This window comes from Elaeis guineensis, chromosome 5, assembly GCF_000442705.2.
Source record: "Elaeis guineensis isolate ETL-2024a chromosome 5, EG11, whole genome shotgun sequence".
NCBI lineage: Eukaryota > Viridiplantae > Streptophyta > Magnoliopsida > Arecales > Arecaceae > Elaeis > Elaeis guineensis.
The window spans coordinates 2,169,646-2,196,407 of NC_025997.2; the positions used below are offsets into that span (position 1 = coordinate 2,169,646).

Genomic DNA, 26,762 nt, shown 5'->3' on the forward strand with positions numbered 1-26,762 from the left:
TTTAGGAAGAAGTACGAGATCTGTAACTAAGCTGCCATAAAGAACTTCCTCACGACGTTCCAACGCCATGATGAGCCGGTCAGTCAAAAATCCAATTGAAAACCATTCTCCGACTTAACAATTGGAGATGCCTCTGCAACCCTCTCAACTGACTGCAAGGGTGGATCAGGACCAATTCAACATACTGATTATCTAAGTACAAACATTGACCGCAGCAGTCAACGTCATGTAACAAACAAACTCAGCACAGGAGGCATCTTGGCAGCAACCAACTCAGCCTCCCCTTCGAAGTCCACCTCCCCTTTGAAGTCCAGAGATGGAAAGACAGATATGATTAAGTCGATTTCAAAGTTCCGAGCAGAGAAGATGTTCTCCTACTCCTCACTTTGATAAGAGATTTACTCCAGATTGATCTCCATCGCACCATATAGAAGTTTACATGATCCGTGACGTCGATAAGGAGCACAAACTCTAAGAGATGAACTAAAAATCTTGTAGAAATCATTAGTTTGAACCTTTCTAACTGTTTAAATGAGATTGGATTAGGTCTATTTTTTTTTTTGAGTATTCAAAAAGTCATTGCGGTTCGAATCTCATAGGGCCCAAAAAAAAAAATATCAAAAAAAAAAAAACTCAGCTTTTTTTTTTTCCTCTCTCGACTTATGGGACTCAGACCGGCCTACTGCTATGCTTTTCCATGTATAAAGACAAACGGGGTTAGGCTTTATCTAGATGGCTATGCGATTTTGGGCTCATTCATCCAAACAGGGGTTTCCGACGAGGAGGAGGAAGTACCGGCGCTTTCGGCGGTCTGTTCGGTAGGAAGTACCGGCTGCCGCATCCAGTCGAGGGCGTCTGAAGCCATGGCTCGACTCGCGTTCCTCTTGGAGTACAAGACATGACCCACGCCGTTCATCAAGAACTGCACTCCACGGTATTGAGGGCGGTTCTTGTGCGGCTGCCAATGGCGGAGGAGGAGATCAGCACTTCGAGATTTCGGCGGCGGAACGACAGGCTTTTTCGGGATTTCCCAGCGCCGGCGCTCCCACTTTTCGGACTGTCCGACCCACAGGAGCCCGGCCTCGGCCGCGGAAGTGTCAATCAGATAACCCTGCAATCAAACAGCCGCCTTTGATATTTTTGAGACAAATCCCACACCAGCGAGAGCATAAAAGGGTTTAACTTACATTTAGACGCTGGCTTTGTTATCATAGATATCAAGTGTAGGAGGAGATCCTACGAGGATGTGTAAAGCAAATGCCAGCCATTGGATCGCCCAGATCAGTTACTTCTCTCGCCAAGGTCTCCACAAGGAGACCCTACATGTCTTCCACCGACTTCTTACCCAAGGCCTCAGACCCGACCGTTACGTCCTTCCCAGCGTTCTCCGGGCCTGTGGCAACCTCTCTGACCTGAAAAGCGGAAGAACAGTGCACAATTTGGTCACCCGTTCTCTGCTCGATTCCGATGCTTTCATTGGTAGTGCTTTGATTGATATGTACTCCAAATGCGGTAAACTTCATAGTGCTCGGAGGGTGTTTGACGGAACGGCTGAGAAGGATCTCGTGGTGTGGAATTCCATGGTCTCGGGCTATGCCCATGGAGGCCTAGCAGAAATTGCCATGGTCCTACTCATAAAGATGAGATCTTTAGGAGTAAAACCAGATTTAGTGACATGGAATGCACTGATTTCTGGGTTCTCTCGGATGGGCAATGATGCGATGGCCATGGATCTGTTCAGATCAATGCAGATTGATGGAGTGGAGCCCGATGTTGTTTCTTGGACTTCAATTATATCAGGTTTTGTGCTCAATTTCAAGTACGGCGAGGCTTTTGGGATGTTCAGGCAAATGGAAGTGGTTGCAGGAATGAGGCCAAGCTCCGTAACAATTAGTAGTCTTTTGCCAGCTTGTGCCAATGTTGCGGACCTGAGACATGGAAAAGAGATTCATGGTTATGCTGTGCTAACAGGGGTGGACAAAGATTTGTTCGTCAGTAGTGCTCTTGTTGACATGTACGCCAAGTGTGGGCTTATATCGGAAGCAGTCAGGATTTTTGATAAGATGGAGAAGAGAAGTACCGCTTCGTGGAATTCTATGATTTTCGGATATTCAAACCATGGATACTGTGAGAATGCAATCGGGCTTTTCTATCAGATGCAAAATGAGCATGTGAGACCTGACCATCTTACCTTCACGGCAGTCTTTACAGCTTGTAGTCACGCTGGAATGGTCGAACTAGGAAAGCATTTATTCATTTTAATGCAAGAATATCATGGGATTGAGCCACGGTTGGAGCATTATGCTTGCATGGTGGACTTGCTCGGCAAAGCAGGGAAGCTTGCGGAGGCTTATGATCTCATCAAGGGAATGCCTATTGAGCCAGATTCTTTTGTGTGGGGAGCTTTGTTAGGGGCTTGCCGGCGCCATGGCAATGTCCAGCTTGCTAAGACTGCGGCTTTGCATCTGTTTGAAATCGAGCCACAGAGTGCAGGAAGCTGTATAATATTGTCGAGCATGCTTCTCGATGCTGGGAGACAGGCAGATGCTGTCAAGATGCAGAAATTGATGAAGAAAAAGAACATGAAAAAGTTCCATGGGTACAGTTGGATAGAATCTACCTGATTTAATATGAAATGGTTGTGGAAAAAAAAACTGTAGTTTATTTATTCTGCGCATTGCTATGTGCATTTGGAAACAGCTACATATACTATTTTATTGTTGGCCATGCTTGTTGAACAAGGATTGATTTCGTGGCTTGATTCTATGGAACAAAGGCAGGTCTTTCTAATGATACCAAGGAAAAATATAAACAAACAGGAAAGATCTTCGGGCATAATTTAAGGAAATCAGTAAAAGAAGGGAGAGTAATACGTCTGACAGCAGGTGTCTTCCAATAGATGGATCTGTGCCAATTCAAAGTGAAAATTCAGCAATATTTGGTAAACACAATCATATGGACATATAGTTCTGATGGCGCATCAACAACTTCTGGATAACAGCAGGTCTGAAGACAGAATAAAGAGATATATAAAGGGGCTTGTACAGTGCATCTCAATGGATAAGGGATATCATTTGACGTTGATGATATGGGGAAATAAAATAGAAGAAAGAAGGGCGCAAAATTTTCTAAAAGATGGGCGCAAAATTGATGAATGCAGAGAAGAGATGGGCTGAACAACCTGGTAGTAACTTTTAAACAGAAATATGCGTTGTTTCTTCGATGGAAGAAAAATGTCTATTGTGAACTTGATTTGGAGCCTCAACTTGTAAAGAAATGCTGTGGGTGGAAGCAGATTAAAGACAAAGAAATAATAGTCCCCAAGGTTGATCCTTAGCAAGCTTCATCTGGTGTCTCAATCGTCAATCGAACCAGTTGTGTTTGAAGCATCCTACATAGAATTATGCACAAATAAGAGGTCATCAAACATCAATGATGGATGTGAAGGCATTGTAAGGCTCTCCGAAATACAAACAAATGGTGAGCAAGCGACTGGAGATGGAGCAGAAGAAAATTAAGCTATAAAATTATTGTAGAAGTTGAAAATTGCTGCCTGAAAAGGCCTTTAAACTCCGTTGAAATAGAAATAGGCAGAGGTATCAAATGGCATTCAAGGATATTAATAAGCATGTCTAGCTTCTTCTTCCTCTTCTTCTCCCTTTTTCTCTTTTTTTTTTTCCTTTCTTTTTTTCTTTTCTTTTCCATTCTTTCCCTTTTTTTCTTGAGAGAGAGAGAGAGATGCAGTTCTGTCATCTTAACATCAGAAGTTGTACCGGACAAATGCATTGTTATACTATTTTGCTGCAAAGCCTTGCCTATGTTTTTTCAGAAAAAGGTCTAAAATATTTACGTGATTTTATCATAACTTACTCCAGAATCTATAGCTGGAGTGTCCCTACAGGATATTGATGTATGCTGCTCATATCCATTACTAAATATTGAACATTGCCCTGTAAATTCTATGCAGCAAAATGTTGTAGAGATTATACAATTGGCCTTAACATGGTCTCAGCCATCTCTCCTTTTTTTTTTTTTTCCTAACTTAAACAAAATCCTGATTTAATTTCTAAGTTAGACAAAATAGTCCTCCTAACAGTGGCCATCATACTCCCTCCTAACAGTGGCCTCTAGAGCTACGATTGGTTAGTCATTCTTTATTAGAATTTTATTAGGTTGCAGTTTAATTTTCTTCTGGAACACCTTACAGCAGTATTTTATATATCGTAAGCTACCTAGATGAGAGGAAGGAATGCACTTTCACGCAATTCTATGATCTTCGGATTTGCTAATCATGAACATTGTGACATTGCAATCAGGCTTTTCACTCTAATGCAAAAGGTGGGTATCAGACCTGACAATTTAACATTCCGACGGCTTGTAGTCATGTTGTGATGGCTGAACTGGGAAAGAGTTTATTCATTTTTGAATGAAAATGAAATATTAGAAGAAGGACTCTCCTTTAGAATGAAATATGTCCTACCATTTTTCAATATTAAAGAATTCTACCTCAAATGAAATACTATTTTTGAGAAAAATACTTTAAATGAAAATGGTAGAAGGAAATACCTTCAAGCAAGCTGGAATTATCAGACAGCTGGAAGGTAGACTCAGTACAAGATCAAGTAATCTAACAGTGAAACAAGGTTTTTTTATAAGAATAGTGAAACAAGGTTTGAGTTGCGGAATTTGAACTGCATCAATCAACAGCAAGTCTGATTGATACATTCCAGTACCTGACATTTGTTGAGAATCACATGATCTAACCAAGTTTTGTCAAACAACTGAATTTCAGAGCGCCAGATACAAATTATGCTCACAGGGTATTCTTGAGAGAAAATAAGTGAAAGTCATGTTTATTATTTCTCAGCATGCATTGGCCTTTTTGTGACAGTACAATGGAACCATTTAAGTTCTATTGTACAAGATTAATGGATGGAATGCTAATTAGGCTTGCTTTTTGGATGGTGCATCAACAGGAAGTGGACCCAAAGGTTGACAATTCTGTCATTGACGATGATCAAGGACCGGAACGGGGAAGATTCTTAACTGTGCCTTTTATTTAGGGGATTGTGAGGAGGGATTTATGTTGCCTTCCTTAGAGATACATTAGAGATTATGTTGACGGCCTGAGAGCTGCTAATCTCTGGTTTTTTTCACCTAATATCCCTGTTATTGATTTCTTATTTCTTTCAAGAGGGCATGAAGGTAAGCAAGGGAAAGTAGATATAGCCTGCAAGTACTGGGTTTTTTTTTCAGGTATGCAGCTATTCGCATTCTTTTTAGCAGATAGGCAGGAGAAACTCATCTGGCATTTACTGTACATAGTGTACCATGGCATGATGATTCAACCCCTTTCTTAAAACATGAATTAACAGATAATAATAGATAAAAAAAAAAAGATTGCTCATAGCATTTTCAACATGTCAAGATGATTGACCCATTAAGTTTCCAAATTGAATAGCTTAAGCATTCATCTCATTTATTTCTAAGTACACACCAGTTTACAGATTACGAACCATGGAGTACCCGAAGAAATTTTATGTAGAATCAAGAATGTAATGGCTGGATTCTTTGATTTCCCACTAGACGAGAAAAAGAACTACTCAATGTTACCAAACGACCTCCAGAGACATGGGCAAGCATACATAATGTCAGAAGGGCGGAAACTGGACTGTAATGATTGGACATTTTTAACGATACTCCAACTGAAAATGAGGAAAACTAAATTACTGGCCAAATGTTGTACCAGATTTCAAGTTATCTCCTCTCATCCTTCACAGCCAATGCTCAAATATTTTGTGAAATATTAACAGAACCCACCTCCTATTACTTGTAGAGATGATGTCAGGGTGCTAATTTTTCTGAAAATATTCTCATGACTCGAAAGGAAAAATAAACTTGTAAAATTACAAATGATCAGTGATGCAGTTTTCCTGGTTTTGATATACGGTGGTCATTAACTGACATGATGTTTCATTTTGATGGTTTATTGAACCACAAAGTTCAACACATTCCCTGTATAAGAACAACTAAATTAGGTATACTCACAAATTTGAATCAAGATCCTTCAATTACACATGCGAAAGCAGCCTCTAGAAGCAATTCTCTTTTTTTTTTTATTACACTTTTACATTCTTCTAACCAAAAAGTGTTGTCACCTTAACAAAGCAGAATGAAATAACATAAATAGCCAACCAATATAATATTACATGCATCATCATGTTTAAATTCCAGAACAACTCTAGCTAGTTAACAAACATCTTCAAATAAACTGTCACTTAGTTGATTCCATACTAATTTATATTGGTGTTTCCCTTTTGGCACTGAATGCAGTTGAAATGTACTCAATGGAATTGAAAAGGATAACTGTAAGCTGCTTGCCAATCTTTCCTTGCGAATGAACATGGATAACAATGGACTTTTAAGACTGGATAGAGCTCTAAAACAAGCTATGCGTACAAACTACCATCCAACTGGCTGAAGGCCCAATCTAGTTCTAGGTATGAGCCCCCATTCTGATGACAGCTCTATGACCATACTCTTGCAAAATGATGACATGACAGGCCTATATATCAAGTACAAGGAGGAACAGAGCTTCCTATAAAATGATTTTCAGATGCTCTAGAAGTAAATATTGGAGATTCTATTGAAGTATTCAGAATCAAACGAGCAAATTTTCTATCTTTTGGAACACTGAGAAACATAATAGCAAGCATAAACAACGAGCTTTTTCCCTCGTGTCTGGCCTCATCTACATAAATTGTACCTCACCATTGTCATATCAGAACTATTCATGATCTCTTTTATTTTAACCTTTACCTCCTCTGTTTTGAGCATACAATCAGAATTAAAGGCCACCACCAAATCAACATTATCAAAACATAGTCACAGTCCAATCATCTCAAATATTAACCCCATGACATTGCAGATCTATACCCCAAATCACATTCGTTAATAAATTCTCCAATTCTGCAACTTCTAAGCTTCCTTAAATTTGTAAGTCTTCCTAGTTTAAGCATACATCAATCTCCTCATCCTCATTCAACAATTGATAACCGCATGCCCAGGTGCATTTCCACTTGCCGATAGTTCTTTCATCCAATAAGGTACATAATACATCCTCGTCTAAATTCTCTTTTGTGTATTAACTCCACAAGTTAGAACAAACTATTCCATCTCAAGATCCTCTGGTCCCTGATAGCTCACTTGATTATACACATATTCCAACCTAAATTGTGCTCACAGTATTTTGGTTTTGATCAACTATTCCTTATTTCCAATTTACATTAGCTAATACCCTACAATTATGTGCAAATAACATGGACCAAAGGGCTCCCTTATATGTCTGTCAGTAATGGCTCTCTAAGCACTTATAAGGAGGTAAAAACCCGGAGTAAATATCTCAAACTACACAAAGAGTAATAAAGTGGAAATAACTCTTCCCATAAAAAAATAACACAGGAAAAATAAATGCACATTCACCAGAAAATCATGATATCTGAACATTGCATGATTCTGAACATGAGCATGAATCATGAGTGCTGTTAACTCAACTCTATGCCAACTTATCATCCACAATACATTAGAATATTGCATCTCACAAAGAAATGATGCTGGTGGAACTGGTTTTCCATAGTCATGACTCAAGTGAAGGATCAACTGATTCATCCAGTTGTAAAAAGTATCTATTTGAAGACAAAATTACTCCAAATCCTAGACATGATATCATAGTATCTATTACATATGTTATTAATTTCTATAATTTAATGTAAAATTAAGAAATTCTGGGAACTCAGTCCACCCACAAGGATATCCATAACCAGTTTTACATTTTCTAACATATCCCAGTATCAAATGATCAACACTAATTGAAAATGTTCTTCATTTTCCCCTTCAGATAAAGGTGACAAAAATATCTACACATGTAAATCCTTTCTGTATTCTTTGCCCATGAAGCTAATTAGAATTGAGCAAACAAGAAAAGAAAAGATAAACTAGACCAAGAAAAAAGCAAAATAACTGCCCTTTCAACTGAAAGCTACTGATTTAAAGACAAGATGAAAAGGAAGAAAGTTGATGTTTGGTTGACTTCGGGTAGTAAGAAGAAAGGCTCAAATAATGAAGTGAATCTGAGTTAACTTTCACGAGTGGAATATCTGAAATTTTGAAATCACATAAAAACCAGTAAAATTCACTTAACAGGAGAGAGGAAAGGAAAAATTTTGTCATCCACAGGCTAGGCTTGTCATGTATGCTTTTTTGTTTATTCTATTTGCTGAGAGAATGATTAATGACTAACATGTGTCTAGAATCAGGGGAATTAATCATCTGTTTTGTTAAATGTCAAAGGACCGAAGCAATGGAATGTATAAAGGAATTGAGCACAGGGTTGTTACAAATGAGAGAAACCAAGAATGTCACTTGCAACATTTGTGCCAGGTGAGAATGGGGAAATTGGCTCACTGGATCGAATGGTAGATAACATTGTCCGAACAAGATAAAACAGTCAAATATTTTGATTACATCAGACACAATTTAGGAAGGAAATGGAGGGAGAAGAACACACATATTTTAAAACTACAAATGGAGTGCTTAAGGTGCAATTTTCTGTTTGTTCCATGGGTGATGCCAGTCTAAACATGGAGAAGAATATTTGATTTATTAAACCATAGCCCCCCTCATATTCGATGTCATACAAACATCCCTGCACTAAATTGTTCGATTTCTTGTATCAAAGATTAACATATTCTAAATTATAATGCCAGTAGTCTGTTAATTGTCATTTTCTTATTTCATAAATAAGTTATTTTTTACCTATTTGGTGATACATGTAAATCTTTTATATGGATATGCAGTGAAATGTGATGATATTTTGACTTTGAGTAAGGGGGAAGGGCGGCATGATCACATGTTCAAAAATAGAACGCCAAACTTCTTCTAAACGGACTTGATAGTCTATATATGCTGATTTCATCCCGCAGTTTCATTTTCATTACTAACATATTAGTCCAGCCACAAATATTAACACAATAAACTCAAAATTTTTTTGTTGATTGATAGCCCTTCAATGCAGATTTTTATCATATCTGTATGCTTATGGAGTCTAACATGTATATATCAACTTAAAGTTAGCAAAAAAAAAAAAAAAAAAAAGGAGTTATTTTACAACTCTGCTTGCAAATTAAATATACTCCTGCTACAGCACTAATTGTCAACTTCAAGAACACCCCTAAGGGCATCCTAAGAACTTGTTTACTCTAATTATTGCTGTTATTTGCGAAAAGTTCGAACATGAATATTCGAGGATATTAAAAGAGGAAAATATTGCAGGTATCTCATATGACAGAAGCATGCAACAGGTGTCCTATTAAACTTTAATGGCCGTATTTGAAAAAGGTGGAGATATTCATGAAACAAAACCACTTACAAATATCCAACATGAGATATTTTGCAAATTCAGTGTCCAAGATAGTGCACCAATCAACCATGACAAACAAGCCCTTAGGTGTCACATGCCCTATCAGCTCAAGCCTCTTAAAACTAAATATCACAATTGCTACCCAGGTCTTTTTCTTAGGTCTACCCCTTTACTTAATCTCATGACACAAAATCACAAAATGTCCTCAGATCTCATTGGACAGGCCCATATTTTCTGAGCCAGGCTTATGCAAGTGAAGTTTCTATAATTAGCTCATTCACAGATTTACCTGAATATGAGATGGTGCTTGCATTCAGTTTAGTCCATATTTAGATGAGTGGAAATACCTTGCTAAAGACAGGTTCCTTAAGAACTTAACTATTATCACCATATCATTGAGCAGCACAGGTATTGGTGTAAAAATAATTGGAATAAAGATCAGTACTTTTAGAAACGAAAATAAATAACATTGCACCATCTGTTTATGATGTGGAACTACAGTTATCTAAAGATCGACCAGTATCATGGAATAGCAGTATCCAGCTAAATAACTTATTTTATGTTGAGAAATTTGACAGACCTTGTATCACATAACATGCTTCATTCTGAGATGATTTATGTATATTTGAAGACATGATCAGAGCTATGAAGTATGCAAATGTGAGATAAAAGGCAACAAAATCAAGTAGAACAGGGTAGGATACTCTAAGAAGGACTCCGCCAATATTTAGATCTTTCACAAAAGTGTAGCAGGGAGTGTGCATACAAAGGAACAATGACATTAGTCAGTAAATCATGGACTGTGCATTAAATTTCAGTCAAATTATTAATTGGGAAAAAAGAAGTAGATGAGAAAAGTACGTAACTATGGTTGTCTCAGTGTGAGTAGAAAAGGTAAAAGGGTTTATTTTGTACCTGTGTGCGGAGATGACATAACAAGTCTAAGCTTCAACTACGACAAACAAATGATGAATGAATTTGAGTTCAAAATTAATAAAGTATCTCAATATGTGCTCCTAAAACCAAGCGTTCACCATATTGATGCAAAATCCAATAAAAGTAGCAGAAGACTGTGCATACCACAGAACAAAACATAACAAGACAAGAGTATCACCCAGACATGCCACTTCAGAGAAATTTAGTCAGCAAACCTTTTTATTTCTCGGTTATTTATCATTAGGGATAACATGGGGATACGAAAGCATCGAACCAAAGTTGTTACCACCGGGCCGATCCTTGGGCTGCTCCCCGAGAGCTCCAAAAGGATTGTACGACGCGAATCCATGGTAGGCTCCATTACGCTGGTAGTTATTTACCGGCACCATCCCCACAGGACCTCCATGACCATGGGGGTGAGCCATGCCAAATACCGGCATCGGGACCATCGCCGGCACTGCATAGGGCATGGGCACCGGCACCGGATGCTCGTGCAAGCTCTGCGGCACCGGCGTCGAGGCAAACAGATGGTCGGAGGATGACGGCCCCTCGTTCGAAAGCCCCTGCATCCTCTTGAGATAAAGGCGGTACTTTTGGAGATGGCTCGCGACGTTCTCCCTCGTCAGCCCCTCCACGTTCATGAGCTGCATGATGGTCTTAGGCACAGCGTTCTTGATGCCAAGATGGGCGACGACATCCACGAACCTCTTGTGGAGCTGCGGGGTCCAAACGAGTCGGGGCCTCTTGAGAGTTCTTGCAGAGTGATCGTCGTTGGAGTTCTCCGGCCGGGGAGCATTGGAATCGGCCTCCTCCATGGGGGCGGTGGCGGAGGGGGAGCCATCCGACCTCCGGACCTTGCGGGAGGAATCGCCTGCGCCGTTCTTGCCGGAAGGATCGTCACCCTCAAGAACCATGGGATCATCGGCGGTGGCGGAAGAGGTGGGGAAGGGATTGAAGGATCTGAGGGCGGCCGAGGAGGAAGACGACGGGACGTGGCGGTGGAGGTTGGAGAGGGTTTGCTGGGAGGCGCGGTGGACGTCGAGAATGGTTCTTGGTGGCTCCGGCGTGATCCTGAAGGCGGAGGCGAGCTCCCGCGGGATCAGAGACTGGGATAACGGAGTGAGGTCCTCGGCGCTGGGGAGCCCAATCTCCCAGTCAAGGACCCTTTCCTCGTCTCCGTCGCCGCCGTCCTCGGCGGCGGCGGCGAGGCGGTTGAAGTCGCTGTCGTTGGCTTCCTCCCCCATTATGGGAATTCAAGATCCGAAGAGAGAATTCCAAGCTAGGTATTGAAGGGAGGGGGGACGATGGAGGGGGAGACGGCGGCGGTGGAGGTGGTGGAGGTGGGATGGGGTTAGATATTTCGGAAGGGCGTAAGATTCCAGAGGGGTTTTTGGGATATTTATTAGTTTAAGGTGTCACGCTTTATGTTCGTATAAAAAAGTGCACGGTCCGATGCTATGATCGTACCTGTCCGACCGGCCACGTGGAGCGGTTACTCGGATATTTTTGATGCGCTTTCACTTTTCCAATTTTTCACCGTTTCTTTTTCGTTTTTGCTTGGACTGAGGGCGTGATATCTACTGCTCTCCATTCGGATATTTTTGATGCGCTTGCACTTTCCATCGGACGCCAGCTCGCGGTAGGCTTCCAGATAGATCAGAGAGAAAGGCGGTGCCACGTTGGCGCAGAAGCTATCGGCAGCGGGGCACGAATCTTGTCGCGTATTTTAGTGGTCTTGATCAACAAGCCCTGGGTCCGTGGTGGTGTGAAAAAACCCCAGTTACCTGCTACCACCGTGCGGAGGGCCCAAGGTGGTAGGTGGTGGGTCCACAAGTCCAATATCAAAATCTCACTTTTCGTTTCCTTTCCAATCGGCTTAGCAAAAATGGTGTGTGCTCCCTTAAGAGGAGAAACTATTGCATGGACTAGTTCCGATTGACCGGTCCAAATCCCAGGCATACATATGGTAGATAGTAGGCATCCTCATTTGATCATAAATTATTAAAATATAAGAGAATAATACGATGAGTGGTTATTTGATCTAATCCATTATCCATCTAATAATTAAATTCTTAAGCACTCGTTTGGTCCGTAGAAAATGGAAGGAAAAGAGGTAGTTTTTGAAAAGTGAAGAAAGAGTCTCTTGTTTGATTAGAATTTGAGTAGAGAAGATAATAAAAAAAAGCTTTTCCCAAGAAATGAAAAGTTATAGTTTTTTTTTTGTCTAAAATATCTTTTTAAAATCTATGGTTAAGATTTTGTAAAATATCATAGATTGTTAAGATGAAATACTGAATAATGATAATATAATATTATATTAATATTATAATATTTATTATATTTTAATATTTATACTAATATAATAATATATAATATTATATTTATTAAGATATTAATAATTTTTTTATATTAAAATATTAATATTATATTAACATAGTATAATATATATTAATATTATATCAATACAATAAATTATTATGATCTAATATTATATTATAATATATTAATTTTATTTTTATATTAATATTAATATAATATTATTATTTATATAAAGTTTAGAAGCAAAATGTATGGTCTTATATCTATTGAGTATATAATAAATATTCTACATAGTATTCTTAGAAAAATAGATGCTCAACCAAATATAAATTATTTTTTAATAAATTATTTTTTTATGATCAACCAAATATATCAAAATCTTATTCTCAGAAGAAGAAAAGTTCTCCTTGTGAACTAATAGATCCTGAGTGATACTTGTACTTTAGCATCAATAAATGCACCACTGTGAATTGCCACCAACCTCGATGATGCTAATGAAGAGAAGCCAAATGCATATGATATGAAATGATTTATTTTTTAATTTTTTTTAAAAATATATATTTATGAATAAAAATTATATATTATTTTGAAAATCATTATTTATATATATACTTATCAGATTATTTTACTATGGATATACTCATCAAATCTTTTTTATTGTTACTTCTATTAAATTTCTAGCTGACTAGTTTAAATATAAATTAATTTTGTTATCCTTTTACATTAATATCCATGAAAAATATATGCATTGGTGCTTAACCAAATATAATCTATTCTTCAATAAATTATTTTTTTATGATCAACCAAACATATCAAAATCTTATTCTTAGAAAAAGAAAAATTCTTCTTGTGAATCAACGAATCCTAAGAGTGATACTTGCACTTTAGCAACGATAAATGCACTTTAGCAACGATAAATATACCATCATGAATTGCCACCGACCTGGATGATGCTAACAAAGAGAAGCTAGATGTATATGATATGAAGTGATTTACTTTTTAAAGTTTTCTTTAAAATATATATTTATGAATAAAAGTTATAGATTATTTTCAAAACCATTATTTGTATATGTACTTATCAAATCATTTTATTACGGATATACTATCAAATCATTTTTATTGTTATTTCTATTAAATTTCTAGCAAACTAGTTTAAATATAAATTAGTTTTGTTATCCTTTTACATTAATATCCATGAAAAATGTATGTAAAACTTTAGCTTTTTTTTTTCAACATCAATTGAACATTAAATTTTTAATATATATAAATGTCAAATGGTAATAATGTCACATGATACTCAAAATAGTTCTTTATTAATGTATTAGCTAAAAATCTCATGGGAACTATATTATTGGAAAGGTTATATGCAAAATGTGATTATCGAAAGATAAACTAAGGATTAAGACCAACGACTATGATCTAAAGACAAAAATACTAAAGGTATAAGTCGAAATACCAAGAATTGAGATCAATATATCAAGAATATGTCGAAATATTAAGGAGCAAACCAAAATACTAATGATGCAAGCCACAACACTAACGATGTAGGGTGAAATATAAGGATGTTGACCAAAACTCCAAAGATGCAGTCCAAAATACTAAGGATGCAAGCTGATACATCAAGGATTTAGACCGATACATCAAGGATACAAGTCAACACACCAAGAGATGAACAAATTGAAATATCAAGTCTATAGGCTAAAACATTAAGGTGCAAATTGATGCACCAAGAGTTTAGATTGATATATTAAGGGAGGTACAAGTCGAAATACCAAACGTATAAGCCAAAGCGCAAAAAGTATAGGCCGATATAATAAGAATTTAGGTCGAATCGTTGTGATGTAGACTGAGGGACGAGAGATCGCCTATTGGCCTAAGGCAAGATTTTTAGTTAAGCAGAGTCCAAAAAAGATGGTTAGTCAATAGTTGACACTATCCATGACGAAAGTAGCCACACTACCCAAAATGCAAAAGAGTAGTATCATTACCTTCCATGTCTAGCAACAGTAGTCCATGTCGTATTCAATAATAAAGACAAATACAAAAAATGAGCAATGACATTATCATACTACTGCCCAAGATGTGAGTTGAGTGATAATATGTCTTACTATGCTTAATATAGTGGCCTATATCATATACAATAATAAGAACAAGTGTCCAGATTAAAATATTGACACATATCTCAATAGTTGAAAGGAGCCACTTATAAATATCAGATTATGATATAAACAAATAGCCTTTGACACTCAAAGAATCAAAATATATCTTTAGCCTAGATGTACTATTGCTTTTATCCCTCATAATTTCTTTAAACTCTTTGCATTATACATTTTGAATTTCTTGCTTTTAGTTTCTTATTAGCATTTTAATTTATCAATAGTGATAAAATACTTGATAGCCCTTTCCACATCGCTTCTCCCCTTCTTCTTCTTCTTCTTCTTCTTCTTCTTTTTTCCAAGCAGTATGTAATAGCTAAAGCCTTTGAAGATCAAAACATTTGAATTCATGCTACCACTATCATCACAGTCCTCCTAGTATCTCTTTTTCAGCTATTTATAGATGCCGATGGCATGTCTGCACATTGCTCAACCTAGTTGCCTGGTTTATTACACAGCACCCATCTCCTCATAGAGAAAAGAGTGCGGCATCATGGAACCCTTCTACCACTATGCATAACTGCTAATGGCAATAGAATTTGGCTTAGATGCCAAATGCGCCCGAAATGTGGGGTAGGCATCCAAGGGCCATGATCGCAGATTTCTAGACTTTCTTATTCTAGAAGGGAAAGTTAGAGAGACTCTCGTATCGTAAGACGTGATTGATGAATTCAAACTTCAACACAGTGTGGCATGTAGCTCTAATCCACGCATGATACATGACTATAGATTTTTTTTTTTTTTTTCAATATTAAGAGGTGACCCCAGGCATTTAATAAACCCATCTATCGGCTAAAATCAGCATCCGAAGCCAGCCATGTTTAATTGAGCTTTTTTTTTTTTTATACAAATTGACAGTCACACTACTCTAATACGGGAACGGTTCAAAAAATTAAAATACAAAAATTTTTGTATGACCAGTAAAATACTGCACCTTGTTATAAAATTCAACTTTCAGAGTGCTTTGCAATAAATGATGTAACCCAATCTACCATATTATTCATCTTCTGATGGACATGCCACACTATCACTGTAGCTGAAAGGCGAAGTACAATCTAAATATCAGAGAGAAATGAATGGACTCCTGTCTCTTACTGTCATAGATCCATTCAATGACGATGGTAAAATTATTTTTGACAAAAATCTTTTTCATCCATAGCTCCTGTCTCATAAAAATTATATCCATTCAAACAATATGAAACTTAGCTTCTAAAAATAAAAATTTGAAAAAATAAAAACCTCCGACCAGCAGCAATTTGACATCCGAGCTCTGAATAACAAATTTCATACCATCTCTATCAACTCTGATACTGCCATCAAAGTGTTTAATTGGATTTTCAGACGACTCCCGACGCTATGCAGGCAGCACAATTAAATTGTATGGTAGATTATACTAAACTATTTCAGGCCGACAAACTTTTCTCTCGAACAAGGTGGAGTGGATTCAGAGGCCGATGGATAAACTCTCTCTCATAAACTAGTCCCCGACAGCTGGCCACAAGGGTGATCAGCTGTCTAGAACCAATTGCCAAAAAACAGGGCAAGCCAAGCATGAACTCAACACTCGTGTATCCACACAAACTGAAGAGAACAAGCTGGGGCCTCCAGGCCCCGCACCAGCACCTGCAGCCCTAGACCAATACCTCTGTAATGACGATGCCCGGGGCACTTTTTTTTTTTTTTTTTAAATGATAAGAAAGGAAGCTGCAGCCTCCTTAACATAAATCTAAAAAGCTCGCGGCACTTCTTTAAGGATATTTAATATCATCGCAGCACTTTCTGGTAGCTTCCCTCTGGATTCCCAGCCCCACCAAAAAGGGTGAAAGAAAAAAGATGAACAAGCTCAGAATATTTTATTCCAACCCCACTTCCCACAGGAGACTAATTTAAGAATTTTTTTTTCCCTTTTTTTTTTTTTGTTCAGTGAATACTCTACAAAAGGTAAAGGAAGAAAGTGGCACAACCACCGGTTCATCATACCATGAATATTGCCTCCATGCCGATAACACCAACATGGCAACATACACCAGATCACTACTATAAAAATAATATACGAAATACCAAAAACAACCGGGCTATTCTAACAAAATTGTGCTAACCGTTAAGATGCCATCCTTTCACCACCCGAACTAGGATTCATATCCTGGGAATTGGAGCTCCCACCTGCAGGCCCAGGGCCTAACAGCAAAGGGCTCTCTTTCTTTCTTTCCCCAGCCGGACTCGTGCCCTCTGTCGGATGTTTCGCTGCCCAAGCTCGAAGCGGTGGCTCGAAAAATTTTCCAGCAACATCAGGTGGTTGTTGGGGTGCTTCCTCTCCTGGAAGCACGGCAAGACCCATTTGTCGAAGCGAGGATGGCTCGTTGTAACATGCGCTCCACAGGGAGTCCACAAGCTGCCTTTCCTCCCTCGCAGCTCCGAGATCATCGGAGGACATTGAGCTTATACCCTCGATGCGGCTCTGCAGAACTTGTCGCAACCTATCTTCTTCAGCTAAGACACTGCTGTTTCCTGATGTATTGTCCCGAGCAAGCTCTAGAAGGCCCCCTAGAGCAGCTTCTCGAACGTCTGAATCATCACTCGAGGCCAGATGCACCATCAGCTTTGGAAACCCGAGTTCCGTGACCACGCTGCAATCTGAGCTGTTTTCCCGTAATAGGTACTGAATCAGGTTGAGAGCCTTCCTGGTAAAATAAAAATTTAGAAAACATCAGCACAAGGATTTTCTTTCCGCAACAAAAAAAAAAAAAAAAAAAAAAAAAAAAAAAAAGGCCGGGGGGGGGGGGTCAGTACAAGGATAACATCTTCTCTCTCTCACAAGTGGTTTGATCAAAGCCCGTGCAAAGCACGTGCCACACTAATCATGAGAATAAGAAATCAACAATGGTAACCAAAGGATATTTCCATGTCCAAACCCAATCGAAAGCAAGACCAGTGCATCGACCAGTTTAACACGGCCCAACAGCAAGCAGAAGTTAAATTATCGATGACAGCAGCTCCTGTTCAGCTAGCTAGTTAATCAGCTATGTGTGAAAAAGAGAGGTGGTATCATTCTAAGAGAAAGTACCTCTGAAATCTAACACTTTCCGAACTCAATGCATCTCGAAGTCCTGCATAACCATTTGAGAGACGAAAGGCCGCAATTCCTGGCTTATTGTTCCGTATCAAAGCTGGAAGTCACATGAAGAAAGGGGAAAATCAGCTTGGTGTGAAACACAAATATGAAAGTAACAGCTATGCGGTGGAGCAAACACTTACAGGATATTGCACCAAGAGCTTTTGTGCGGACAGTTACATCCGGATCCGAAGTGAAATTTGCCAGGAGAGGTTCTAGTCCACTAGTTTCCATCACAAGCTGTTGACTCCGAGGATTGTTTTGCACAACAGTAGTTACAACTTCAGCAGCTTTTGCCCGAATACCAGCATTGGAATTTTTAAGATAGCCAAGCAGAGGAACTAAACCGCCGATGGAGTGCAAGTCTAACACATTTGCAAAACACCACCATAGAAAGTAGGCAAACATCAATAAACAAGGTTTTCGGGAAAAAAGCAGTAATTCAGTCCAAATATCTAATGGTAAGAACTAGGGGCTATTAACAATCCCAAGCTGTTTGTCCAACAAAGAGCTGCAGTTTGCCTGTAGTAGAAGGATTCATGCCTTGCTTGGTTAAGGGATAGTGGTAAAGGGTGACCGCTTCAAGCTATCCCACCATTCTTGGTGGTATAGTTTTTATCCAGTCAGGATTTAGAAAACAAACAAAAGCCAAAAAATAAAAATAAAAATAAAAAGATTTGCTCCGTAGATACTTCTCCCTGCATACCCCAGCAAATAACAAACATTGCAATACTTTTTTCAAAATAGTACACGTAAACTAAACATTTCGTGAATACATCACCGTGATATTCCATTGGGAAAACACAGGTGAATGATTTTATTTTTGTGTGCGTGTGTGTGTGTGTTTTTTTTTTTTTTTGGGGTTTGGGGGATAAAAGACTAATCTTTACCAAATAATTTAGTAGTAAATTTTCATAAGTCACAGATCAGCTAAATCTTACAGCCACCTAGAACTTTCACAATCAAGTTGGATGAACATAAATTCCAACGTTACTGAAAAATCTATCATGTCCAACAGTTCTTCCAAAAGGTTTTTGCCTATTACAGAAGACTACAAGCTTATGATGTTATTTTGGGAAACTCCAGCATGCTAAATGACCAATCAAGTCAAACCTATTTAAGATCACCTGCCACTGGCGATGCTTTCTGAAATGCTGCCTTAAATTTTAATGTGACGAAAACAACTTGAATCAATTCAGAAAAAGCACCAATGACATTGTAAACAACAGATATGGCCAAATGTGTGGAAACAAAATAAATAAACACTGAAGTTTTTAATCCTCTTAAGTTAGTAATAAGCAGCTGACCGAAAAAAAGTCATCAATAACAGTCACACCAGTTAGAAAATGAAGTACACCATGCTCGATGGAATTGAACTATGAGGTCATTTAACAAGGATATCGTTCACTATATATTTTAGTTCTTCAGCAATAGTAATATCAACTAAAAAAAAAGTAGACATTAAAAAGAGCAGCACAAGTGATACTTGATGAATGAAGCAAAGATGATATTTCAACTAATTGATGTGATTACAGAATGTGCAATCAAAATGAACGTGCAATCAAAACACTGCTTAACTATATGTCGTTAGAAAAAGAACACCATACTGCCAATAATATATGATCAAAAAGTTATGGCAAAATTAATTAACTTACCATTTGCCATGTCAATAGATTCAACATGTTCTTGTAGCTCATCCAACATATCTGCAAGATTAAAAGAGCAGGTTTTGACTAACCAAGAAAATGAACAAAAGTACATGCATTTGCTTAAGATTTTATTCAATTTGTACTTAGAGTAAAATACAGATAGTCCTGATAGTCTCTTAGGTTATGAATCCATCATCACATGTATGAAGAGCCCTGACTCATTTGATCTGCCAAGTTCTAGCATCCTAGATTAACTGCATGTGTATTTTGAGATACAAGTTCACAGGGATTTCTTGGGATTAAGAGAGATTGTTAAAGTCTGTTTTGTTCTCTCCCAATACGGTATATTAAAGATCACAAATAGAATTCACAATGTATTGAATAACCTTACTTTTCTAACATGGGTCTCAATCTCCTTTCTCCTATGTCTTCTTCCTTATTTTCTATATCCTTTCCCCATCTCCTTTCTCAGTTTGCTTACTATTCAGATACGCAGTACCATGGAAGATTAGAGCAAAAGGCAGGCTACAAAAGAATAATGGACAGCATAATGAATCATTAATAGCAAAATGAGTTAATGCAACAAAAAGTGTTCCATTTGAAACAAAGTTACCTTTTTTGTGCTGAATTCCATAAACCAGTTCTTTCTGCGTAATTTTTTTTAAAAAAAAAAAATCAACTATCTTCTATTCTCGAATCTTATTCAGGGTTCTGTAAATGGCCCACGAGAATCCAAGCTGCACCTAAGAATTTAGCAATGCTAGTAGCATTTTATTGGCATCATTCAACACTATTACAAGTCTTAACATCATTTGCACATTATCAATCAAGGTAAAGATTTCCCGAGTCTCCATTAATTGTGAAGGGCACAAATAGAATGAATAATCCAGCTAAATGAACTCTTTATGGGTCACAATTTCCAAAATATCAGACTCTTATACAATGACTAGATGATCCTTGACATCAACAATACTTTAGATGGATCTTGACCATCACACCTAATCCCTGAAGGTCCGTGATCATGCAGTATTGTCAAATAAACTTAATTTTCTGGATAGAGAATGCTTTAAAAAAGGTAACTACATAATTTCATTTCCCAGAACATTTTTGTCATCATCTCACAACACCCTGATTTTTTTTTTCACTGTCACTGCCTTTAGTGATTACCTAGAAAATCAAGAATAGCATAGAAAAATGACTAAGGGGTCTCATGAAGGAGCAAATACAGCAACAAGTTTGAATGGATTAAATGGCCTTAGTCCGAGGTTAATGTTGAATCAAACAGCAGCATTGGAGCAAGGATGTAGTTTTCTCTAGAAAATTAAAAGAACGGAAATAAAAGCACTCAAGAAAATCTAGATAAGTAATGTTTAATACTATCATCTAATGGTGGGATATTTTAAATCTGGACTTATGGTGGCAAATAATTATGAATATCTTCATTTCATATGATTGGTTTTTGATAAACAATGGCAGCCAGAAAAGAAAATAATCAATCTCATCCTATGCATTGTATCAATTTTATATTTTATGCATGAGAACAGAAGGCTTGAAACCATGACATGGTGATTCTTGTGTGGGAACAATAAACAAGTTGCAGCACTAAATGCAGTGAATTCCTATTACTAGGTGAAAAATCTATTCATGGGGAAAAAACAAACAGAAAATTAAGCATGAAAAAAGGATTCAGCTCACCAGATGTTAACTACTCCTCTAGATGCTATGGCATTAGATGTTAACCGCTCCTCTAGATGCTATGGCATTACATGAAACCAAGTGAACCAAACTATATTATGAAAGACTTTAAAAGTTCTAATGGTTAGATACAACACACAACCAACTCATGCATAAGGTTCTTGATACAGATAGGAGATGCATATTACTTCATCAAATTTTGACTTCAATAACCCATTCATGTTCAATTCACAAGATGTAACGAAACGCTATTAGCGTTTGGGATTGGTACAAGTTTAAGCTTAGTCTTGGGTGACACATTTGCTACTTTTTAGTATCATCACAGTAGATAACATTCCTAAAGTTGGGTCTAGTTCCTACATATTAGACTAACGGTGAGTTTAATTTCTATGAATCAAACAATCAGGTGCATCTCATTGTTTAACAATTAATGAGCTCCCCGATTCTTGTTTGCTCAGTCCAAGACTTCCCGGTCTATCTAGCACACACAATTTTCACATGCAAAAGAATCACAAGAACAAAGGAAAACGTAATTCTTTTCTCCCTAATTTTACCTTCAATATCTGCTGAGGTGACACCTTGAGCCTGCAAAACATCCTCTGGAGTTCGCATAACGAGAGTGATCTCCTTCATTCTCCTAATTACGTCAACAGTCTGCGCTTGCATGGCTTCCATAAACCATCTCCGATCCTCCTCGCTGTTCCACAGAAAGTAAAATTAATATCGGAAAAAGTAATCAAGAAGGAAAAAGAAAGGGGAAAAAAAGTTTCGATCATCAAAACTAACAACGAACAATTATCGCATCGATTCAACAGCTCCCACTTAAAAACAATAGATTAATAAAAGCGAAAACCTTGCTAATACCGTCATGAAGAAAAGAAGCAAGCAAACCCTAAGCAAAGAGGGAAACTTATCGCAAACTTGAAAAACCTAACGCTAGAAAGTATATCCAAATCTGAAAAAAAAAATTGCAAAAGGAAGAAAAAAGGAAACCCTAGAATACCTCAAATTCCGAGGAGGGCGAGTCCCATCAGCATGGGAAAGGCTCCACTTAAGCAATCCATCCCACTTCAGCCCGTCGCCTGCCATGAGTTCTTTCGCCCAGGGAAAACGAAGAAGGTATCGATATCGAATCTTGCGATAAAAGAGGTCCCTTGGAGTGGAATCAAAAGGCTATTCTATAGACGCTGATAGTTTGGAGGTGGAAAGCGCGAGAGAGATCCGAGGAGCAGCCGGAGAAAGGACGGGAGGTGGAAAGAGGAGTGATGGAGAGCCTTCTCGAAATGTCGCGAAATATGTGGTGTCTTCTGCCTTCCGATCCAGGTTAAAAAGTACAAAAATGATATGTGATTGTAAGTCTTCTTTTTTTTAATGTTTATATAAGGCGTTACGCTGAAAAACGCTCAAATTTATATCAACTAGTCCCGGCATATTCATTGCCGGCATTGCTACTTCGGTGATGCCACTCGCCGCCAAGGTTTGAAAACCGCCCGGTTCGCTACGAAGTACGAGCTGCGCGCTTCGGACCGAGCGGCTCAAGTCGAACCGATGAGCATCGGATTTTTTTTTTTTTTCACGAATATGGTGGTTCTATTGGTAAAAACGTAGCGAGAGGGAAAAGGAATCCTGATTTTTTCCGTGATAATACATTCTCGCATTCAAGTTTGGAATACCAACTCATGAGTAGCTTGCTTTTTCTTATGATAAAAAATATTGTTTCAAAATCTAATCTTAAATCCAACCAAAAAAAATATTTAATTCATGCTCAAGGCAACGGATGAAAGTTCAAATATTTAAAAAGTTTGGTTATGTTCATCTAATCATAAAATCTATATCCAAAATTATCCAATTCGATATGGTATTTGTTCGAGATGATGTTTGGATGTAGTGTAGAGAACGAACTATCGGACAACACCTTCCTACGGGGAGATACATGTAAGGATATATATCCAAAATCTAACCTTAACCGCGCGTGCATAGGCTAATTTAGAGCACTTTTTACGTATAAACCCATATGAAGTGAATGTCATATATCAGCTGAACGTGTCGATGGGTTAAGCGGCCCCGCTTTGGTCATCCCGACTGCATCGCATTCGGACGCGTGACAACCCGCTTGCATCATCGCCATCAATATTTCATCTAATGACTTTGATTCAAAGATCACACAACTTTGTCACCATCCCGCGCATCTAATCCGTCCAGTGGTCAGTCCAATGATGCAAGACCACCTGGGTTACCTCTCCATCCTCTCTCCGTAACGAAAGAGAAACGAGCGGAGGAGGCAACGGATGAGAGGATGGCAGCGGTCACCATATCTCCATCCCTCCTTCCCCATGTCTCTGCTCCGAATTCTCTTTTCTATTCCACCTCCAAGATCGCCAATTCCACTCTCCCACCACCCTCTTCTGCTCTCCTTCGACCGCTCTACTACCATTTTGGAAGAGTTTCGACGAAAAGATCGCAGCTTGGGAGGGTTTCTGCCGCATCTGGGGATGTCCTGCCTTCGGAGGCTACAATAGAGAAGGCCCAGCAGATACCTCCAGCTGCTGCTCAGGATGGCGGCGTCTCCACCGTTGTCTCTGCTCTTCTCTTGATTGCCTTTATTAGTCTCTCCATTCTCACTATAGGGGTAATTCCCTATTGCCATGGCTTCTGCTTTTCTTAGCTTCTTTCGCCATTGGATGGGGGGAAGTGTGTGTGGGTTGGGATCTATGCATGTGGAAGTGGCCTTATTATGTTTGTTATGAAGTAATTGTTTGAAATATGCAATTATTCTTATAATGTTTTTGAGTGAAGGTGTGATTTTGATTTATGGTTTTTGTTAATCATTGTTGTCGACCGTTCTCAATTAGCAATTAGCAATTAGCATGCTTTTATTTTATTTTATTTTATTTTGTTATGTTATGTTCTATTTTTGGACCAAAGGTTTGACTCATGATGTGGATGACTATTATTTTTGCAAATGGGGCAGGTGATCTACTTGGCGGTGCAAGATTTTCTGCAGAAAAGAGAAAGGGAAAAGTTCGAGAAAGAGGAGGCTGCCAAGAAGAAGAAGAGTGGAAAGAAAGGAAAGGTCAAGGCAAGAGCTGGACCAAGAGGCTTCGGCCAAAAGATTGAAGAAGATGATGATTAGATTTAGGAAGAATTTTCTCTTCGACTCTTTCAACTTGTGAAATTAAGAAGAAGGTGCCATTTGATGCTCTAGAGTCATGCAAATATGGTCCTAATTTCATTTGTCAGATGTTTATCAGCATATAGAAACATTTGTATCAGTGCAATGGATTATTTTGTTGTTGCATTTGTTCATCCTGAACTACTATGAAGGGAATTTTCCAAAACAATCAAGATCAAAAAGAAAAAGTGCTCATTATACAGCCAAAAATGGTTTAGGAAAACTTTGTGTTCGCTGATACCAAAATTGTGCACAATACACAAAGTTCTTGGAACAACATCATTCTTTGCTGGATCAGACCTTGATTGGTAAAGCCAGCTCCACATAATTGGGATCATAAGGCTTGTTGGTGAATTTTATGTTTGCGGAAAGGAAGATAATATGAATGATTTCATTGTTCTTCATCTTTCTTCCTGTGGTAGGTGGGATAGATTTAAGATCAACTTATTAACTTTTCTAGCAATTCAGAACTATCTTTGTGAGAAGGGTTCTAGTCTTCTAGATGGAACACCTTAAGTATTGCATGCCAATGTTCATATATGTAGGATCTAGTTAGAGCCCAAGCATAACCCATGCTGTATGGGTGCAACCAAGCAGCTTGAATTGAAAAAGGAAGTATCCAGTTGGTTCCTTCTTTTTCTTGTTGTTTTTAATTTTTAACTCAGCATCAAGGATAATGTCCAGGGGATAAATTTTCTTAGAGGCTGAAAGATAGCCGATAAATCTTTAAATAGGAAAATAGGCAGGCTTTTAAGGGATCAGACACATTATTATTTATTTTCTGAGGTGGAGCATGCTAGCTATATGTTGCGGCCAATCTCCTCATCGTCTGATCGCCGGGGACGCACACCTGCAAGGAAAGTCCTCACTGATCGGAGACGTCTCCGGCGGAGACCCTCCGATGCTTAAGTCAGAGAGAAGACTAGGCAACAGTGGAAAAATCAAGGGCTCAGCGAGAGAAAGAGAGCGCTTACCAAAACCGTTGCCTTATCCCGTTTTATAGTAGAATGCGGTATGATCCCGTCATTAATGGTGTAGACAACTGAGGGATTGTCAAATTGTCGAGGATTGTCAAATCGTCGTGGGTCGTCAGATCATTAGAATTAACCCATGTCCTTGGCAGGACAACGCCCCATGACGGTCGTACAGCATGTCCTTGGCAGGACAACAGTCCATGGTGGTTGTACGGCGTTTGGACGGGCTGGCCGACTATATGTCGGTATTTGGTTGTCGGGACGTCGGGTGATGACTCGAAAACACCGTCGGCTGATCTGATGCCTTGTGGAAGTCGGATGTCGGCTGCCACCTCCGACTGTGAGTCGGTGATATGGGTTCGGCCGCTCGGCCGGTTGAAAATAGTATTGGTCTGTTTGGCCGACATATCTTTGGTTGGATATTGTTGACAGTCATTGTCGGAGTCGTCTGTCCGTCCGGTGGATAGAGTCGGACGTCAGTCGGACCGTTCCGAGGATAAGTCGGCGTATAAGGGTCAGTCGGTATATCCCAACACTATACATATAATTAGATACAGTAATGCAAGCCTAGCTACTTTCAGCATACTAATGCTCGACAAGCTGCAGATTCTGGCGCAAAGTTTCACTTAAGATAGACATCTACCTAGATCGACCAGGGAAAGTCCTCTTATAAGAGCAGAACTCGGTCATTTTTTTGTAATTGGTAGTAGCAGAAACCGTGACTGAAAACAGTCAAGGAATGTGAATTAATATCTCTTCAGGTAATTGTAGATCATCTTTGGCATTTGGCATGCCGTACGGCATGGAATATCAAAGAAGGATGTAGGCAAAGGCATCTTCCGAGTTCCTGCATCGGCATCTAAAATTATTTGATTTCTTCTCCATTTTTTTTTTGAAGTACATGGTAGTCTCGCCCTGATTGGTACTCTTTATGCATTGCTTCCCTTTTCCTGTATTAATATTCAGCTTTGGTTTTTGCCTGAAACTCTTCATCTAGACATCCTTTAGTGGCAGGTACTTGTAGTTAAATGTACTGATCAGAATTTTATTTTTCCAACTGAGATGCCACAGACACTTACATATATTTCTGCATGAACGATGTGCACAGAAAACCTACATTAAAGAACGAGAAGCAGATATATACTGTTTGGAGCTTAGAAATCAACCTTTAAATCAGGAAACAGTGATTATCTCAGCTCCTGAGGGACAATTTCAAATGGTACACGTTTCATTCTCATCCCTGCTCAATTCTGCAAAGGTTTCAGAGAGAATGGAATTTCTCTGCACTGCAACTGGTGGGACGAGGGAAGTCTCAACGTTTGGCATCAATC

At 38.6% G+C, this 26,762-nt stretch overlaps 4 protein-coding genes across 10 annotated transcripts; 2 read left to right on the forward strand and 2 right to left on the reverse strand.

The window, feature by feature from the left end:
* Window positions 1-1,244: 1,244 nt before the first annotated feature.
* On the forward strand, window positions 1,245-2,716 carry LOC105044362 (pentatricopeptide repeat-containing protein At5g59600). Its single transcript, XM_010922225.4, has one exon. It carries the CDS (start codon window positions 1,245-1,247, stop codon window positions 2,622-2,624), a length of 1,380 nt encoding a protein of 459 aa, XP_010920527.1. The 3' UTR covers window positions 2,625-2,716.
* On the reverse strand, window positions 2,413-11,734 carry LOC105044363 (transcription factor PCL1). Of its 6 annotated transcripts, XR_831888.4 has the most exons (3): window positions 10,570-11,734; window positions 3,182-3,391; window positions 2,863-3,006 (listed from the first exon to the last, which is right to left on the reverse strand). XR_831888.4 is itself a non-coding variant. In XM_029264385.2 (2 exons), exon 1 carries the CDS (start codon window positions 11,596-11,598, stop codon window positions 10,585-10,587), a length of 1,014 nt encoding a protein of 337 aa, XP_029120218.1. In that variant the 5' UTR covers window positions 11,599-11,734; the 3' UTR covers window positions 2,413-2,547; window positions 10,570-10,584. The 6 variants fall into 6 exon arrangements, 5 of the variants coding, with proteins under 5 accessions (XP_029120218.1, XP_019706568.1, XP_010920529.1 ...); XM_029264385.2 differs by lacking the exons at window positions 2,863-3,006; window positions 3,182-3,391 and adding an exon at window positions 2,413-2,547; XM_019851009.3 differs by lacking the exons at window positions 2,863-3,006; window positions 3,182-3,391 and adding an exon at window positions 2,513-2,529.
* A 5,037-nt stretch (window positions 11,735-16,771) lies between these two features.
* LOC105044364 (uncharacterized) lies at window positions 16,772-22,612 on the reverse strand. 2 transcript variants are annotated; one of them, XM_010922228.3, is made up of 6 exons: window positions 22,289-22,610; window positions 21,840-21,982; window positions 19,597-19,647; window positions 18,085-18,306; window positions 17,894-17,996; window positions 16,772-17,510 (listed from the first exon to the last, which is right to left on the reverse strand). In XM_010922228.3, the coding sequence occupies exons 1-6, from the start codon at window positions 22,372-22,374 to the stop codon at window positions 16,931-16,933; spliced, it is 1,185 nt and encodes a 394-aa protein (XP_010920530.1). In that variant the 5' UTR covers window positions 22,375-22,610; the 3' UTR covers window positions 16,772-16,930. The 2 variants fall into 2 exon arrangements, with proteins under 2 accessions (XP_010920530.1, XP_010920531.1); XM_010922229.3 differs by lacking the exon at window positions 19,597-19,647 and having other exon boundaries at window positions 22,289-22,612.
* A 913-nt stretch (window positions 22,613-23,525) lies between these two features.
* LOC105044365 (uncharacterized) lies at window positions 23,526-24,583 on the forward strand. The gene is made up of 2 exons (XM_010922230.4): window positions 23,526-23,914; window positions 24,257-24,583. The coding sequence occupies exons 1-2, from the start codon at window positions 23,582-23,584 to the stop codon at window positions 24,416-24,418; spliced, it is 495 nt and encodes a 164-aa protein (XP_010920532.1). The 5' UTR covers window positions 23,526-23,581; the 3' UTR covers window positions 24,419-24,583.
* Window positions 24,584-26,762: the final 2,179 nt, after the last annotated feature.

What these genes read in the sequence shown, in the direction of transcription:
- LOC105044362 (XM_010922225.4), top strand. Translation starts at nt 1,245, where the DNA reads ATGTGTAAAGCAAATGCCAGCCATTGGATCGCCCAGATCAGTTACTTC.
- LOC105044363 (XM_029264385.2), bottom strand. Translation starts at nt 11,598, where the DNA reads ATGGGGGAGGAAGCCAACGACAGCGACTTCAACCGCCTCGCCGCCGCC.
- LOC105044364 (XM_010922228.3), bottom strand. Translation starts at nt 22,374, where the DNA reads ATGGCAGGCGACGGGCTGAAGTGGGATGGATTGCTTAAGTGGAGCCTT. An exon ending in ATCTATTGACATGGCAAATG is followed by an intron (nt 18,307 to 19,596) that starts GTAAGTTAATTA and finishes CAAATGTGTTAG; the next exon opens with ACTTGCACTCCATCGGCGGT. An exon ending in AGCTCTTGGTGCAATATCCT is followed by an intron (nt 17,997 to 18,084) that starts GTAAGTGTTTGC and finishes TGTGACTTCCAG; the next exon opens with CTTTGATACGGAACAATAAG.
- LOC105044365 (XM_010922230.4), top strand. Translation starts at nt 23,582, where the DNA reads ATGGCAGCGGTCACCATATCTCCATCCCTCCTTCCCCATGTCTCTGCT. An exon ending in TCTCCATTCTCACTATAGGG is followed by an intron (nt 23,915 to 24,256) that starts GTAATTCCCTAT and finishes CAAATGGGGCAG; the next exon opens with GTGATCTACTTGGCGGTGCA.